Here is a 17,727-nt window from a genome sequence, read left to right as displayed (position 1 = left end):
AGGAATTGGAAATGCAAGCATAAAACTCTTCAGATCCAGATATATGAAGACAAAAAGAAACTCCTCAGTGAGGAATTCTCTCGGGTCGGATACACATATGACTCCATAAAACCCGGATATAATTCTCAAACAACATGTAGCCGGTAACCAACTACTTGGCAACAAGTTATGCGATCCTACGTTTCTCTCACTTTAATTTATCGAACAAGGCTTAATTTGTGTAGGTAATTATGCGAGATACATAATGTTTTAAGTAAATTTTACGAATAAGTTCAATTTTGAGAGGCGTTTATCTGTCCTCCGATTTCTACGTGCGTCAACAAGACTTCATCCTCTCAGCGTAATGCAGATTGAACTATCGCTACATTATCAGCGCTCCCCCAGAGTTTCTATAGTATAACTTGGCCTTGATCAAATGGGAAGAACATATACAGGTCCAAAAGGTGCTACAATACACGTGAACTGTGTTCAACCCTAATTTCCCAACTTGCGGCGTAGTATGACACGTCAACAACACTGATATGAATTGAATAGGGTTAACAAAATTCTATGAAGCATCATTGGTTTGGAAGTTATCATATGCCTTTCCGATGGGCCGATGGTACAGCGGGTAAATCCGTGTTAGGAAGTCAAGTAACATGCAGTTTGCCGAGGACAGGGAACGACCAACATATAAAGCGACCAAAGATCCTGATATGATTCTTGTCAAAGTCCACAAACCAATACCCCTTTTCTACTTCGATATGGCTCAAACTCAGGAAGTCGATCCAGCAGTCATCGTGCCTGACGACGTTGTAAGCGGAGATGACATAAACAGGGAGGCATATCTGACTATCACTAGACTGAGGATACTGACTCTTCCCTTGGCGAGGTTTGCGATCCTTATGGATATAGAAAATACAGTCCTTGTAGACTAACGATTTGTAGGACCTTCAGTCTTCTACCGCCAGTGTCTCTAGCTCGATCCTGAATTATCGCCGAGAGAATGGCAGGACATATCATGCCTACAAAGATGGAAGTAAGACTTCTCAATGGTCATACTCGACGCTCGGATGCTAACCCATTATTCGAGAATATGCTTTGCCAAATGATGAGGCTGAAAATGAGAGGCTTGGTATGATAAGCCACCTTCAAAAAGGGAACCATAGATGCTAATCACCGAAGATCTTCAACATAACCTATTTCTGCTCACCTTTGACGATAAACTCGGCTTGTCACCGCCAAACAAACCAGATGCCAATGTCAAGCATGTTCTGGATGTCGGGACAGGTACTGGCATCTGGGCTATCGATTATGCAGATGAACACCCTGAAGCTCAGGTAACTTTGCCCTCTCAGGGCAACTGCTTGTCTTCTAACATGATGTCTAGGTAACTGGTGTTGATCTATCGCCAATCCAACCAGACTTGTATGACTAAGTATGAGTATGCATGAGCTTTCACTAACGATTGTAGCGTCCCACCCAACGTGAACTTTGTCATCGATGATATCGAAGATGAGTGGACTTACAGTCAGCCATTTGACTATATCCACAGTCGTGTCATGACATCCTGCATTTCAGACTGGGGCGAATATTTGACCAAGTGCTTTAAGTAAGTACGAGTCAGGACTTTTATGTTCCATGCTCATAAGTCCAGCAACCTTGTCCCTGGTGGATATCTCGAAATCCAAGAAGTCGACGTAAACATCAAGTCCGATGACGGCAGTCTCAGCCCAAACAATATTATGCTCAAGTCTCTGGCCCTGTTGAATGAAGCGTCTGTCATGTTTGGCCGACCATACCTCGATATCCTGTCTCTCGTGGACATGATGAGGGACATCGGCTTTGAGGATGTCGTTATTGAGAAGTTCAAGTGGCCAATCAACTCTTGGCCCCGAGACAAGAAGGCTAAGTTGCTCGGAAGTTGGTGCTATACCAATATGGCTTGCGGTCTTGAGGCCTTCACTATGGCACCATTGACTCGTGCTCACGGATGGACACCTGAGGAAGTGAATCTCTGGCTAGTCCATCAACGGAAGGCGATGGCTGACAGAAACACTCATGCGTATTGGCCACTGTAAGTTGGCTTCAAACTTCACGAGAACATATCTGACTGCAAATTAGCTATTCCATCTATGGAAAGAAGCCATCAAAGGAGAATTGATAGGCTGGATGCCCTCGGGGATTAAGAAAACTGAATTTAAATGAAGGTGTTAAAATAAGATGGTCTAAAAGTTTACCAGCATATACTAAATTCAACTAAGTCATTTCGTCATTTAGGATAGAGATCCTAAGTTTTACTTACTCCGCTGGGTTTGGTAGAATTGCTCTCATCGAATGTTCAAGGCAGCTTCAGCCAGGTAGTGTTAGCCTGGGCGGAATTCCGCCTGGTGGGGCTGCACTGGGGATAAAGTCAACCAAATCGAGACATTCTCATTCATTGAAACATTCACTTACACACAACAATCTCACTAAGCCCATACAATGTCCGCCACCCAACTTAAGACAGTCGCCATCTTTGGTGTAAGACATCCATCCATGGTGCAGTAGTGTATCCACTAACACAGCTAGGCCTCTGGCAACTTCGGCACCCCCATCACTGCCGCTCTCACTAAAGCAGGCTTCAATATCACTATCATCACCCGAACTGAATCCAAGTCCACATTTCCAGATGGAATTCCCGTAATCAGAACAGACTATACCCTAGATGCACTTACCCAAGCTCTGTCTGGTCAGGACGCAGTTGTATGTGTTGTCGGTCCAGCCGGCATCAGTCTGCAAGCGACCATGATTGACGCTGCTCTCGCCGCTGGTGTCAAACGCTTCCTCACGGATGACTACGGCTGGGGTCCAGAGTTCAGAAGCTATCCTGAATTTGAAGCAGTGCGCGCCCAGCGAACTGTTGGTGTCGATCGTGCGAAAGAGCATGCTGCTGCGAACCCCAACTTTACTTGGACCAGTATCGCGACTGGCAACCCCATTGACTGGGCGCTAAAACGGTTCCCTACTATGGGATTCGACATCAAGAATCGCAGTGCAATTATCTATGATCAAGGCGAAGAGTACTTCACCGGTACTACTCTCCAAGGCATAGGTCAGTCGGTAATTGGAGTCCTTCAACGCCCTGAAGAAACAGTGAATAAACACGTCAAAGTGCTTTCCATCAAAACATGTCAGAACGAGCTCTTGGAAGCTTTTCAGAAGGGAACAGGAAGTGAATGGGATGTCAGAAGACAAACAACGAGTGAGCTTATAGATGGAGCGCGAAAGAAGCGCGACAATGGCGAAGGCGGCTGGATTCTTGACTTGGCCGTCGCTCAATTGTATGAGGCAGTTGAGGGAGGGAAAGCTCGCTGTATTGTTGCATCGTCGTGGGAGGAGTCGGATTCTGGGCTGCTTGGGGTTACTCGGGAAACGCCTGGAAGCATTGTCGCTTATGTTCTAGCTTGTGTTTGATCGATACTTTCATGTTCCGGAATATTGCCTACTATGTATTTCATCATCAGATCAAATGCCCTTTGTCATTGGGTTCACCGGCTAATACATCTATCTCTTGAACCAGCTCGTCCCAGCTGGCTGCCTGTTTATGCCCCGCCGATCACCCTAAAGCCCCGTAAGCTTTTAGAGGAGTTTTAGGGCACAACCACCAAAATACTCGCGAATTACTACTTATCGTTTTGCACAGCTACTGTCTCTTTTCTTGTTGATTCATTGCAAGTTCGCTCGATTGCAAGCACAAGACCTCCTATACTAATACCCAGTTAATACTCTCCTTATAATTATAACCAAATAAAAGACGTCTATACACTCAATCTTCAAGTTTCACTTTATAGAAGATATACCCGCCACCAATTCAGGGTGTTGTGCGTGAGAGAAGACACATGAATAACTTGGCTACCTTAGTATTATCTCATTCAACTTGTCAGAGATTGTTACGGATTTAAGCAACTCCTCAGCAAGGCAGGTATCTATGGCTACTTTTCAATTAAGAAATGGTAGGAATATATGCAAGTAAAAATGTTAAATAAAAATGCTTTACTTTCCAAGGCTATATAACCTACCTCTATACTAGAGTTTTTGCCAGCGGGAAAACCGCTGGCCTATGGTCCAACTTGAAAAAATACAGAGAAGATGTAAGAGCAATCCCCCCTAAGTTCCAGCGTTCGAGCACCTACTAACAGTTCTATAGTAGCATGGCCCCTGCACTAAGGATGACACATGTAATCAAAGAGACGCAAACCATTTTTTTAAACCATTTTTATAACTTTTAGATATTTTTACTGCTGAATTAAGGACACTGGAATGCCTCGGTTGAGAGATCTCGCCAGAATGCTTAAATGCGCGGCCGCGTAATAAAGGCTATTGCTGCCTGGGGTGGCTTCCATATATCATGTCGCGTAACACAGCGTGTACCCTGGCGTTTAAACCTGTAACTTACTCTGTCGCCCAGCGCTCAAGAGACTTGTATATTGTAATATTCTAGCTTAGCATTCTTATTATATTAGGCTATCATGACTCTTGTAATACCGCGCGCTATGTCCTATTAATCATAAGTAATAATCACAAGCATCTTGTCCAACATAAAGATAAATCTCGTACCATAAGCAATGCCCGGTATTTCTCATACAATATATTATCATGCCTTCATCATTCCCCTTGCCTATTGATCGCTACTTGAACCTATTCAAAATTCGCCTTGGAACTGTGTAGCCATTGACTGCTAAACCGAGCAGATGCATAGGTGTGCAAGTTCAAAAACGGTTGTTCACAACAGTATTCGTTCTTGAGGCGGCTACTTGATGTTGGGAACGACGCCATATGGTGTGTGAGGAACCCTAAGGTCAATCGAGAGCTTATCTCACCGTAGCTACTCCGTAGAGAGTCGAGGTTGAAGTACGGGCAGAGGAGGCAACACGGGACGGGCCGCCAGGAGGGTTACGGTGGTATCTTGAGTCCACTTTCGGATGGCTTCGTAGCCCAGCCTTATGCAATGACCTGAAGGCTCAGTGGTGCCGATACGATCGCTTTCTCACCTTAAAGACAAGGCTGAAAGGGCGAGCATCCTAAACTACCTACCTAGGTACCTAAATCAATGGCTTGTAACAGATTGCTGCCTAACAGCAAGTGTAAAGATCAACCATTTCTATTACGCATCCAGACAACAAACCAGTCACAAATGATGGTCACGTTACAAATCAAGCCCCCATGTATGTGAATGGATTGTGGGGAGAATTACAAGGCACACGGTGAAACCATTCAATGAGCAAGCGTCTCAGGCTGAACGCCTCCCGTTTGATGACGAGCGCCTAACGACACATCGAGGCTGACGTTCGTTCCTTATTATTTTATGTACTTGAAATGTTTGTGATTGGCATTTCAACTCTCGAAAATGCCGTCTTCCGAACCCTCAGTCGATAGCCAAGAAGTAGCCCCAGATTTACAACAACACAGCCCAAAGATCGCCCTACCACGCAGCTCAGCCTTACCAACAGAGGCATGGTATAATATGCACCGTAAGCAGCAAATGCAACCAGATCCTCCTTTCATTTTCGGACCCTTACAGGCTTACAAGGATTAATGTTTGGACTCTTTTGATACCTCAGTTTTCGATCATTCGTTTTGGCCCCCGCCAAGTTCGTTGGTTACGAGTCATAGCGTGAACGCTTCCATCTCAGCCTGATTTCTGAAACGCCAACCGTCTCTTATACTCACCTCTCTTCTGCACCATAACTTCTTTCATTCTAGTCCCTTTTTTTCTTCGTAAAGATCTTCTTCAGGGCCGTAAAGACATCATGGCGGTCCGCAAAGACAAAGACACAGCGGAAGCACAGTTTGCGCAAATCCTCGACGATGCTAGCAAGCTGTACTCCTCCGACTCCAAGGACAAACTCGGCGATTTTCTTGACCCGCCTATAAACAACGTCACAGACCTAATCAAGCAAGTTGACAAGCAGAATGATCAGTTTACTAAATTCCGCGAGAAGCGGCAATCAATATTTAGCGCTATGGCGGCTTGCCTTACGCCCGTTGAAGTCATCGGTGAGATCGTGAGTGGTGCTGCGGCAGACTCATTTGCGCCAGCGGAGGGAATCTTTGGCGCTGTTGCGTATCTCATTGGAGCAGCGAGAGATGTTTCCTCAGCGTATGATACGATCGTTGAGTTATTTGAACATTTGAAGGTGAGTGATGTCGATTAACCCCGCTTGAGGCTTTACTGACAATTGTAGGACTTTACATCGCGACTGGACGTTTATGTGCAGTATAAGATGGGAAATGCATTGCGAAACAAGGTCGTCACTATTCTGGCGCAACTTTTTGAAGTATTCGTCTTGGCTGCCAAGGAGGTTCGTCGCGGTCGCTTCAAGGCTTACTTCCGTACCTTGTTCGGCAAAGGGACGCCTGTGCAAGAAGCGCTCGATAAGCTCAAGGCTCTTAACATTGGCGAAGAGAGGCAGGTTCTTGCAGATACTTATGGAGGTGTGAACAAGCTCAATCTCACGACGGAGAATATGCAGAGTAAGCTTGAGGAGATGAACCAAACAATGTTGCAGATGAGGTCGGAAGGCCGTGAGCGTACTATCGCAGCGCATCAGGATAAACTTAAGGAGATTCTAGACCCTTCGCCGTTTCCTGAGGACTTTTTTGCCATGTTCAACAAGTCACGCGCGGAGTCTACCGGAGACTGGATCCTCACAGATGGTGGATTCAAAGCGTGGCTCGAAAGGAAGACCAACTTCCTCTGGATTACAGGCGCAGCCGGTAAGTGTCGCTGACCTCAATTTCTGAACGCCAACTGACATTCTCGCAGGAACTGGCAAGTCGTATTTGACCACTAGACTCGTGTCCTGGGGAACACAACATATCTCGCGACTTGCGTACTTCTACTTCAGAGACAACAATCCCGAGACACGTTCAGTTCTCCAAGCTCTCCGTGATCTCGCCTACCAACTAAGCGAAAGCGATCCCTTTTACGCCAAACAGCTTCTCAAGAATCTTCGCAGCATCGATGAGATCCGCACCATCCCCAGCGCCTACCGAAAACTCTTTGTCCAGCCATTCCAGCAAGAAGAACAACAGAAAGAGATTTACATCTTCCTCGATGGTATCGATGAGGCGGATTCTGCTGAAGTCGAGGAACTACTCCAGCAAATGGGCTCGGATGATGAGTCTGACAAGAGACCAAAACATGTCACGCTCCAAGTTGCTCTCATTGGAAGAACGTACATGACTGAGACTGTTACATATACCCTCGATCCAGGAAATAGGGGAACGCAAGTCATTACAACCCTTCACGTCACGCCCGATCGCAATGCCGAGGATGTCAAGTTGTACATCGAGAATAGCGTTTGGCACCTTCGTAACCTGAGCCGCACACCTCCCGACTTTCGACAAAAGATCATTGACGCCATGATTAAGCAAGCCGACGGTCTCTTCATTCTCGCAAAGTTCATGCTAGAGGATATTAGTCGTAAGCGGCATCCCCAAAGCATCCTCACCAGTTTACAGTCATATCCAAAGGAGATCAGCGGTATCATTGGGCAAACGCTCAAGAACCTTTCGGAGACACTATATGAAGATCAGACGAGAGACTTGAACGAAATGCTCCAGTGGGTCGCATGCGCGGAAGAGGTTCTATCCCTCGAGCAGTTGGAAGCAGTCCTCATCATGCGTTTCGGGGATCCTCCTTTCCACCTCGAAGAAACCCTGCGCGGTCAATACGCATGTTTTTTCGAACTCGAGCGCGAAGACGGTTTAACAACTGACGATCTCATTCGGGAGCATGAGAAGCAACAGCGCATTAAGAACGGCGATCTCGGCTCCGGAAGGCGTTCAAGTTCAGCGAGTCGTCCAGGATCAGGCCGAAGTGGAAGTCCCAAGAGTCCAACAGTCTTCGGCCGGAGTCCCGACCTGGGTCGAAACTTGTCTCCTCTGCGTCGCACGAGCCCGATCCAGGCTTTGGGTCCTGGGCGAGTAAGCCCTGGACGTGGCGTGAGTCCAGCTGCTAACTCCGACCTTTTTGACCCCATGAGTGAAATGGACTTCCGATCGAGCAAGACAAATACGTGGATTACTTTCTTCCACTCTTCCGTCAAGGAGTTCTTCAGTACACAAAACTCTTCAAAGCTCGGTGCGGGCATTGGCTTCGATCCCCTCATTTCGCGCATTCACATCCTCAGGACTTGTCTATCCATCTTCACTAACAAGACCGCCTTTGAGAAATACCGGCTCAGCGCTAGTGGGCGAGAATCCATGAAGCAGTACGCCGCGTGGTACTGGCAGGAGCATTTAGCTGTTCTCGATCCCGCGACAGTGCCTGCGCCCGAGAAGAAAAAGCTTGGAGAGTATGTGCACAAGATGCTCACTGATGAGAACACAATTCTCGACTGGACTCTTATGTATGAGAAGAACGACGAGGGTCTTGATGTCCTTACAGATGCCAACATGAAAGGTCTCAAGCGCTGGATGGGTGATCCCGATGTCCAATCCTCCCTCAGTCCTGAAGCTCGAGAATGGGCTAGCAAAGGCGTTAAGGAATCCCCCGGTATCTTCAAGCCCATCGGAGACCTCTACGCTCGAGCGTGGCTCTCAGAAGATTTCAAGAAATACATCCCCACCCTCTTCTGCTTCAAGATTGTCCAGTCCATCGCATTCATGCAAGAGGGCTACTCTTGGTCCGACTGCAACACCCACTGGACTGAGATCCCTGTCGAGAACCGAATCGTCAAAGCAGCAGAATGGGCAAAGATCCCAGAGAGTGCCCACTGGCATCGTCGCTTCGGAAGCACATACCTCACGAATGACATGCACAATAAGGCGCTGGGACATTACGATAAGGCTCTTGCCCTCGACAATAATAGTGTCGAGACACGTGGTCGTATTGCATACTGTCTTTCGCGTGACGGTCGCTTCAAAGAGGCTCTGGAACAAACTCTCAAGTGCGAAGCGATTGAGGAGGAGAGTATCGCGAGCGGTAAGCTTGATGAGCAAGCCTTGAAGAGCTGCAAATGGCGTCTGTACAAGGATCACATTCTCATAGCCACTTGTTACGAAGAACTCCACAAAGTTGACCAAGCACTTGAATACTTCGTCAAAGCGATGAAGAGTGCCAAATTGGTCGGTCTGGATCGCAAAGAATGCAAGGAATACTTCGAGCCTGAACTCGGATATCTCGAGCTAGTGGCCACTGAGAACCGCCATGAAGCTGTCATTCAGTTCCTCAAACAACTCTCAGAAGAGGTCACTGATACAGAACACAAGCGCACAAGACTCGTTGACTTTTTGCTCGAGTTCCATAACAAGCCTCTTGTCATAGACTGGATCCCCAAGGCAGCTAGCAAAATGGGTGAAACAGACTTTATTTACGAGTCTCTTCTCTTCACGATTGAGGTCGCAACCGCAACTCGCGATCCCCTCAAAGCGCTGTATCTTCGTCTCGCACTTGGCGCGACGTACACGTACAGTCGCGATATCGATTCTGCGCTGGATTTGTTCGAGAGTATAACACAACTTGGATACCGGCCTCGCGGTAACGTTCCCACGCGACAGGCTTATGCTCTCGCATTCCAGAAACTTGCTTCTCTGTACAAAGAGCGCATTCTTCATGCCGGCTTAAGAACGCCTGAAGCAGACACTTGGCTCGAAGATCTTGAGAAGATCAAGCAGAAGCAAAGTCGGCATCAGAACCAGGATATGCCGATCGAGATGGTTGGTTCAGATGTCAACATCGCAGCCATCTACATGATCCTCTTCAATCGCCTCCTCGGTCGAAGTTCTTCAACAGACCGCGATCTTCGGCAACTCATCAACGACAGTCTTGACATTCTCTCTGACGACGATGTCCAAAATGACGAATACGCCCTGGATAACCTCCTCGGCCTCTTCATCGCCGCCGACGACATCGAGAACGCTCTCGCCCTCAGCCAGTCCATGCGCAAAGTCGACCCAAAAGTCTTCACCTCTACCCCAGAAGACTCACCTGTCCTTTCACGCATCGAGCCCAAACTCCCAGAAATCCAAACAATGCGCCAAAATTGCGCTCAGTGTCTCGATCTAATCCCTCCTTCGGATGAGTACTACATCTGTGAGTACTGCATGGAGACGTACGATGCAAAGTGTATGTCTGTTATCAAGGGCGAGGGGAACAAGACGAGCGATCATAGAGATGATTTGATCTGTAGGAGTGATCATCAGTGGTTTACTGTACCCTCGTTGGAAAGAGTATTGCACAGGGGAGAGATATTGTTGGTTAATGGCAAGGTGGCCAGCTTCAACGAGTGGAAGGCTGGGTTGGAGCAGAAATGGGGTAGGACGAAGTATATGGGATCGAGGCTTGTGGCTGAGAGCTTAAATCAGCGGACAGAACTTATTTAGTAGGATCGACATGAGTACACAGGTATGAGAAATGAAGCATGAGTGGAGTTGGTCAGCATTTAGATGAAGTGTTACTGCAATGGTTAGGCTACCGTAGGAAAATTCATAAACTTCTACTCGCAACGAATATGCTCACAAGCCTGCACAGGTTCCAGACGTTTCACTTCGTTCCTCCATCTCAGAACACAGCGATTCAAAATGCTCCATAACAGCTTCCGGCGCCGGTAGGAAATCCTTGGTGCGACATGCCTTGTCTTGTTTAATGTAGGCTTTCCTGAAGGACTGCCATACTTCATCACCATCTTCGCCCAAGTAGTCCAACGATGACGGACTGTCCTATAGGCAATAAGCTACGTTTTTCTCATACAACAGAAACGCCACACGTATGCAAGCCGTAAGCGCCTTTGCGTAACTATTCATGCGGTCTCATAAAGAAACAAGATCTGGGCCGTCGTTAGAGCAATGCGTGTATCCGTCGCCTCAAACGTACGCCGAGGTTGAAGTTGACTTGGGCCGTGATATGCCGACTCAGTAACACCCGACGGGTTGGAACTTAACAACGGCGTAATTTTAGTTTGAATCTGAAATAAACTGTAGCTATCCCTTTACTTAGCACTCCTTATTGGATGTGTTACTAAAATAAGGAGGCATCCGTGGCTGTTTCAACGGATTGCTCCCAGCGCCCAAGCATATGCGGAGTACTCCATCACTCGCCCGTGTCCATCAGCCAACCACTGTAATTACACTTACACTACAGCGACATCGGCGCACGTGTAAATTACAACAGCTCCCATCTGTGCCAAAAGTGACGAAATCCATCCCGTCCCACGCCCAAAAAAAGTTCCCACTCCCGTCAACACCAACATCACCTGCAGACCATAACCGGGCAGGACAGCAATCATGGCGTCGACAACACAAACAGGCGAAAAGAAGAAGCAGCCCACACCCTTGCGATCCATCATCGCTGGATCGACTGCCGGCGCCATTGAGATTGGTATGTCCACACGGCATGACTCTGAAGATGTAGCTAACCAAGCTGTCGTATAGCTATTACCTACCCCGCTGAGTGTACGTTTACTCACGCGTCGAGTCGATACGGACCTAGAATACTGATTTGGTGTAGTTGCAAAGACAAGGTCGCAGTTGAACAGGCGGTTAGCTGAGGGACAGAAGCTCCCTTGGCCGCCTTTCGGCAAGCAGTGGTATGCTGGATGCACCACTCTCATCATTGGCAACGCAGCCAAGGCTGGAATCCGTATGCTGTTTCCCGAGCTTGTGTGTGTCGCATTGACTGACGATCGCTAGGATTCGTTGCGTTTGATCAGTACAAGGCGCTTTTAGTCGATGAGAATGGCAATCTTTCTGGACCTCGTACTGTCCTTGCTGGTTTCGGTGCTGGGGTCACAGAGTCATTGCTTGCTGTGACTCCCACCGAGAGTATCAAGACCACTCTGTAAGTTGACTTCTTCCCCCTCAGGATCCAAGCTTACAATCGCAGTATCGATGACCGCAAGTCCGCTAAGCCTCGAATGCGCGGCTTCCTGCACGCCGTCCCCATCATCGCCCGCGAACGTGGTCTCCGAGGTTTCTTCCAAGGATTCGTCCCCACGACCGCTCGACAAGCAGCCAACAGCGCAACACGCTTCACCGCCTATAACTTCTTCAAGCAAATGGCCGAGTCATACACGGCGCCTGGCGAGAAGCTTGGTGCCGTTGGTACCTTTGCAATTGGTGGTTTGGCTGGTTTGATCACTGTATATGTGACACAACCGCTCGATACTATCAAGACACGCATGCAGAGTATCGAGGCGAAAAAGACATATGGCAACAGCTTCAAGTGCGCGACGACTATCTTCAAGCAGGAGGGTGTCTTGACGTTCTGGAGCGGTGCGCTGCCGCGATTGGCGAGATTGGTAGTTTCTGGAGGATTGGTGTTTACTGCATATGAGCAGATCCAAGTGTGGTTTAACAAGATAGATCCGGATGAGAAGTACATCTAGACAGGGCTGAGCGATCTAGAGGGCGTTGAATATGGGCACATGAACAAATATGGGGAATCGCTTTTGATACAATGTACAAGTACAATACATATACACGTCAGATGCCAATGTCCTTCTGCAGGACCCTTTCCATGCATTAAGTCGTTTTCTCGTCCATCAATTATTGGAATCGGATCATTCCTGTTAATCGCTTGCCTAATCTCTCCAACCATGATCTGTTCGGCGCCTCGTCGATTTCCCTCACTAGATCCGCAAAATACGTCGGTTGGCTCTTTGGCTCGAGTAATCTACCATTGAGCTTGAACTGTACTTTTATTAGCACCGGATTGTGTTCGCTATATCATGGTACGTACTCGATCGTTATATCGGTCTTGGAGAAGGAATTGTAGCGCCCGCGCCTTAAGAAGCTCCTCACGCTCCATGGAGGGCTTATGGTTCTGGAATCGCTCGGTTACGGCTTTGCCTAGGACATCTTGGAGTTGGTGATCGGGACGAAGGGCCTGCTTTGGCCAGCGCGCAAAGACGTCGGAGTAGATTTTTTGCTACAAAGAAAAAGCGAATGTTTAGTCATTGTACTTTTATAGCAGGCAGTCACTTACAGATAATGATCGCGACATTGTGAATTGTGAAGATGCCGTTGCTAGAACTGGATCTCTCTGCAGCAGGATATCTCGACGTCAACCATCGAGAAATTCCATGAGACAGTGCGCCCGTCACAGTGTTGATCTCTTGTGAGACTGTAATTGAAAGACATATGATTGGTGTCATGCGCAATTTGCCTCAGGCTGCCACAGACCCTTGAAATGGATTGCCTCATTCATTCTTCAACCAGATGAGGACAAGCCCGTGATCTGATTCAATGTGGAGGTGGATCCAACGCTACTTGACACAGCCCACTTGCAAGTTCAAGTCAAGAGTCATACAAAGAATAAATCAAGTTCTTTTGTCATTCTTCCACGATGTTCCATCATAGACTCGCGCTCAAGAACATCTTCAGATCTGGCTTTGTTGATGTGCCCCTGAACTTTGATTAGGGGCTGCCCACCTATGAACGAAAAGATTCCGTAAGCCAAAGTAACATCACAGTGCGCCACGGCGTTTCAGTGGGCGGATACTTCGGCGCATCACCCCTGAAGACCCCTCTAGACCATCCCCTGTTCCATTTTACACTGTGTCGATACCGAATCCGAATACAGCCGCCGTCCGCATATCGACTAAGGTGCTCGCCCCAGGCAGGCTTTCTCCTCCCGTCCTGTCGCTGTCTGTTTCGTAATCGTCAAACTTCAAAGTCAACGCAAGCACACCCAAAACCCAGAACTAAACCCTTTCGCCGTCGTTCCTTGAAGATCCTCTTTTCCTTTTTTTCTCGCGCTGGTTTCATCTCTGCCTTTTAACTTCGTTCCCGAGTCTCTTCAATCTTCCTTCTCCTCTTCCTACGACATCGCGTATCTTTTCCTTTTGGTAAGCGGATTCGGGAGGCAGCCCGACACCGCCAGACGATTAGCCCATCATGTCCGGACGATACGAACGAGTAAGTCGCGCGATCAGCAGCGGTGTTTTGAGCATGCTAACAAGGTCTCAGATTAACGGTCAAGACGAGGAGGACTTTGACGCCCGAAACAACAACAACACCAATAACAACAATCTCTCTCATCCAATCCCCCACTCGCCACCTCCCTCATTTCACTCTCGATCTTCTTCTCCTCAACCAACGCGCCAGGTCGATGCTACTCTCGCCGATGCCTTTGACGATGATGACGATAGCGACGATGAGGTTGATGACCGGAGGCGATTGATGCGACAAAACTCGACGCCATCTATGGAGAATGTCAACACAATACCAACAACTGCTCAACCGGCTGCTCCGGCACCAACGCCGTCCGGTTCAAGGTCAACGAGAATTGTAGGAGGTGGTTCTGGATCAGATGGTGTTTTTGCCAATTTGTCTGCGCGCCCAGAGAGAGGGAACAGTGATCCTGAGAAAGACGAGTTGCCACCGGTATGTTGTCCAAATAAACATCCTTCGGGTATGTGTCGCTAACTTTAATAGTCCTACGAACAAGCTGCGGCCGATGCTGCTCCTCCATACTGGGAGACGACTATCCTCGCTCCCGGTATGGGAGGTCCTGACGAGGTTTACATCGACGGCATGCCAGTTGGCTCGTTCTTTTCCTTTGTCTGGAACGGAATGATCTCGACATCCTTCCAGCTCGTCGGTTTCCTCCTTACATATCTTCTCCACTCAACCCACGCTGCAAAGAACGGTTCTCGCGCTGGTCTCGGCATAACTCTTATTCAATACGGTTTCTACATGAAAGGCGTGTCAGAAGACGAACCCCCAGCGATGAGCGGCCCCGATGGCTACGCCGCACCACCCGATCCCAACTCCCACAACTTCAAGCAAGGCGACGTAACAGACGACGATCTCGGCAGCATTAGTGGAGGCGAGTGGCTAGGATACGTGCTCATGGTGGTCGGCTGGTTCCTTCTTATCAAGAGCGTCGCCGAGTTTCTACGAGCACGACGTCACGAGCAGCTCGTCCTCCAGAGCCCTGATCGCGGTCTTGGCGTACCAATCATCGCTGAGGGAGAGTCGAACGAGCGAGTAGTCTAAATTAGCGGGTTTGAACATGTACAACAATACCATTATATCATGGAAGCGCATCAGTCGAGAGACGTAGGCGTTAACTCTTTTCCTTTTGGCGTTTCTTGGGTGGATGGATGGGAAGGATATTTTGGTTCCTACTACAAGCTTAGTGTTTGGCGCGTCACACGCAGTTTCATACGTCTCTATATCTGTCTGTTAACATGATTTTGGTTGTATTTACGATTGGCTGCCTGAGAACCGTAGATTTAAAAGGGCTCGTGATGAATAAGAGAAGGGTCTTCGTTCTTCCTGTTCTCGATCTCTGTCCTTCAGTTAAATTATTGTAAATCCGATACGAAGGATCAAAACCTCTATTCCCGGATCATCCTCCTCCCTAGTCTACTATCCTGGTAGTGAACGATCTCGCAAATTAAAGCCCCTGTTAGTGAATGTCAGTGGTGATTTGGTCTGTGGAGTTACCCGTCGCTGATCCCCGTATTACGGAACGGCCCCGCACAGCCTTCAGCTCGGGTTACCTTGCGTACCTTCCGATATGATGATAACATTACAACTCACGCCTTCCTCTCCAGAATCAGTAAAGCCTTGCTCATCATCAATCTTGCATCTTAATTTCCCCTACAGCGTCTCACATCATTGAGATCCGCACCGTCATCGTGGCTTTCACCAAGAAATCATTCCATCTCCCCTCTTTTGCCTCTAGCCTCTATAGAAAGACCTATCGACTTACACACCAAAGATTCTTCAGTATCAACATGGCGTGGACATGCAGTGGAGACACCAACTCGGCTCTTATTGAGAACATGTGGAAGAACGGTCTCATTACCGACTCTCGGGTGAAAGAGGCATTCCTCAAGGTAAACTTCCTGTCCCCGTCTCAAAACTCATACTGATCATCCAGGTTGACCGAGCTCACTACGCTCCAGCAATGCCGTATGAAGACTCACCCCAGCCCATCGGTTATTCAGCAACTATATCAGCACCGCATATGCACGCCTCAGCCATCGAGCATGTTCTCAGCTATCTTCTCCCCTCATCGACATCGCCGGCACCTCGGGTCCTAGATGTCGGTTCTGGATCTGGGTATCTGACTCACGTTATGGCGGAGCTTGTTGGTGAGAAGGGCCTTGTAGTCGGTCTTGAGCATATTCGTGAACTGAAAGAACTTGGTGAGACAAATATGTCGAAGAGTGTGGAGGGAAGAAGATTGCTTGAGAGTGGAAAGGTGAGATTTAGGTTTGGTGACGGGAGGAAAGGATGGGTTGAGGAACCGAGAGAGGGAGAGAGGAGTGAGGGGACAGGCTGGGATGTCATTCATGTCGGGGCTTCTGCGGTGGAGATTCATCCCGAGTTGTTGGAGCAGTTGAAGGCTCCAGGGTGGTAAGTCAGATCGTATTGATTGAGCGAGTATGCTAACAAGCTATAGTATGTTCATCCCTGTCGATGACGACAAGATGGGGTACAACCAGCACGTTTGGAGAATTGAGAAGGATGGAAATGGAGAGGTCACCAAGAAGAAGCTGTTTGGAGTTCGTTACGTGCCACTGACTGAGGCACCGAGGGCGTAGGGAGGTCAATCTTGCAATATCTTTCCTCTACTGGCTCACTACTCATTTGGGAGATCGTAGCATATTGTCAAAGTTGGTATTTTATAGTAATAACAAGTCAGCAAGCTATCCTTCGTTTCCGTTCCCGTTTTCGTGTCCATCAAATCATGAATCATGCCCAGCCGTTAAACTCCAAAATATGCAAGCGAATGTGCCCATTCTTCTCCTTTTTGCCAGCCACTTCCCTTTCCCTTCGTTTCCCTCATAGGAATCGCAGCCCAAAGATCACGGCAGCAATAGCTGATAGTATACTTGGTGAGTACAATCTTGGGCTCTCGCTCGCAAGCCCTGGAGCAGCCTTGGACCCTTCACCAGAAGATCCATTTTGCGTATCTGTTGTTCCACCTTGGCCACCAGCTCCTCCACTACCGCTCTGCCCTCCTTGGCCATTGGAACTGCATCCCCCAGACGGGCACATCTTGGCAGTCGAGTTTCCAGCAGGCGTGGCGATAGGAGCTGGCGCAGCTTTGCATCCTTCAAAAGGGCAAGGACTCCCAGCTTTCCTCTGAACTTCTGTAGGAGTAGGAACAAGTGTCGCCTGTCCACAGAGCGTACAGGGAGTCTGCACCACGGGTGGAATAGTTCCATTCTTCGCACAACAACCATCACAGTCGTTGATCTGGTACAGACTAAAGACGCCTTGTCCTCCACATTTGCCGCTGGTCTCGTCGCCAGCGATACAGAGCTCTGTGCAGCGGGTTTCATCGACTAGATCGAAAGATGCAGATGCGCTACCGTTATCGCAGTAACATGTTCCGCTACCGATTGCGACCAGGCTACCTTTGGCGGCGCAGGCTTGAAGGCATTGATGAGTTTTGAAAGGTGAGGGGAGGGTCGTTGCCGAGAAGGTTGATGTTTGGGCGATGCAGCCGATGTACTTTGGGGGAGGTTGAGGGAGGGCGACCGCGAGAAGGACCAAGGGAAGGAGGACTAATAGATGCATACTTGTAGTCATCATTATGAACTTATATTAAAAGTGGTCTTGATGTCGATATTATGAGTGGTAGTTGTTGTAAGTAGGGTGATTGATAATGATGTTTAGCCAAGGCATCTGCAAGTCTTATATACTCTTGTTCCATCCCAGCCTCTTCATTGTCAACTATTCACAGCATTTCCACGATAAGGCTCTTTCATTGAATAACATTCTTTATTCCCGGGTATTGCA

At 48.2% G+C, this 17,727-nt stretch overlaps 8 protein-coding genes across 8 annotated transcripts; 6 read left to right on the top strand and 2 right to left on the bottom strand.

Annotated features, from left to right (window-relative positions):
- Window positions 1-638: 638 nt before the first annotated feature.
- FSUBG_4666 (methyltransferase) lies at window positions 639-2,143 on the top strand (the record flags this gene model as incomplete). Its single annotated transcript, XM_036682680.1, has 8 exons — window positions 639-794; window positions 842-871; window positions 928-1,018; window positions 1,270-1,319; window positions 1,370-1,407; window positions 1,454-1,591; window positions 1,637-2,056; window positions 2,104-2,143. The coding sequence occupies 8 exons, from the start codon at window positions 639-641 to the stop codon at window positions 2,141-2,143; spliced, it is 963 nt and encodes a 320-aa protein (XP_036539842.1).
- Window positions 2,144-2,463: 320 nt separating this feature from the next.
- On the top strand, window positions 2,464-3,435 carry FSUBG_4665 (uncharacterized protein; the record flags this gene model as incomplete). Its single annotated transcript, XM_036682679.1, has 3 exons — window positions 2,464-2,502; window positions 2,551-3,073; window positions 3,134-3,435. 3 exons carry the CDS (start codon window positions 2,464-2,466, stop codon window positions 3,433-3,435), a joined length of 864 nt encoding a protein of 287 aa, XP_036539841.1.
- A 2,336-nt stretch (window positions 3,436-5,771) lies between these two features.
- FSUBG_4664 (heterokaryon incompatibility protein het-E-1) lies at window positions 5,772-10,139 on the top strand (the record flags this gene model as incomplete). The annotated part of the gene is made up of 4 exons (XM_036682678.1): window positions 5,772-6,158; window positions 6,207-6,738; window positions 6,788-10,060; window positions 10,111-10,139. The coding sequence occupies 4 exons, from the start codon at window positions 5,772-5,774 to the stop codon at window positions 10,137-10,139; spliced, it is 4,221 nt and encodes a 1,406-aa protein (XP_036539840.1).
- Window positions 10,140-11,250: 1,111 nt separating this feature from the next.
- FSUBG_4663 (citrate transport mitochondrial) lies at window positions 11,251-12,350 on the top strand (the record flags this gene model as incomplete). Its single annotated transcript, XM_036682677.1, has 5 exons — window positions 11,251-11,344; window positions 11,398-11,418; window positions 11,474-11,605; window positions 11,656-11,803; window positions 11,849-12,350. 5 exons carry the CDS (start codon window positions 11,251-11,253, stop codon window positions 12,348-12,350), a joined length of 897 nt encoding a protein of 298 aa, XP_036539839.1.
- Window positions 12,351-12,510: 160 nt separating this feature from the next.
- Window positions 12,511-12,967, bottom strand: FSUBG_4662 (uncharacterized protein; the record flags this gene model as incomplete). The annotated part of the gene is made up of 3 exons (XM_036682676.1): window positions 12,511-12,654; window positions 12,704-12,892; window positions 12,950-12,967. The coding sequence occupies 3 exons, from the start codon at window positions 12,965-12,967 to the stop codon at window positions 12,511-12,513; spliced, it is 351 nt and encodes a 116-aa protein (XP_036539838.1).
- An 893-nt stretch (window positions 12,968-13,860) lies between these two features.
- FSUBG_4661 (metal homeostatis bsd2) lies at window positions 13,861-14,964 on the top strand (the record flags this gene model as incomplete). Its single annotated transcript, XM_036682675.1, has 3 exons — window positions 13,861-13,881; window positions 13,933-14,349; window positions 14,401-14,964. The coding sequence occupies 3 exons, from the start codon at window positions 13,861-13,863 to the stop codon at window positions 14,962-14,964; spliced, it is 1,002 nt and encodes a 333-aa protein (XP_036539837.1).
- Window positions 14,965-15,710: 746 nt separating this feature from the next.
- FSUBG_4660 (L-isoaspartate(D-aspartate) O-methyltransferase) lies at window positions 15,711-16,523 on the top strand (the record flags this gene model as incomplete). The annotated part of the gene is made up of 3 exons (XM_036682674.1): window positions 15,711-15,812; window positions 15,857-16,335; window positions 16,382-16,523. 3 exons carry the CDS (start codon window positions 15,711-15,713, stop codon window positions 16,521-16,523), a joined length of 723 nt encoding a protein of 240 aa, XP_036539836.1.
- A 241-nt stretch (window positions 16,524-16,764) lies between these two features.
- FSUBG_4659 (uncharacterized protein) lies at window positions 16,765-17,520 on the bottom strand (the record flags this gene model as incomplete). Its single annotated transcript, XM_036682672.1, has 1 exon — window positions 16,765-17,520. One exon carries the CDS (start codon window positions 17,518-17,520, stop codon window positions 16,765-16,767), a length of 756 nt encoding a protein of 251 aa, XP_036539835.1.
- Window positions 17,521-17,727: the final 207 nt, after the last annotated feature.

Source organism: Fusarium subglutinans, assembly GCF_013396075.1.
Source record: "Fusarium subglutinans strain NRRL 66333 chromosome Unknown NRRL66333_c0000042, whole genome shotgun sequence".
Lineage (NCBI taxonomy): Eukaryota > Fungi > Ascomycota > Sordariomycetes > Hypocreales > Nectriaceae > Fusarium > Fusarium subglutinans.
The sequence above is the reverse complement of the archived record's forward strand: the minus strand, read 5'-3'. Positions and strand labels throughout refer to the sequence as shown.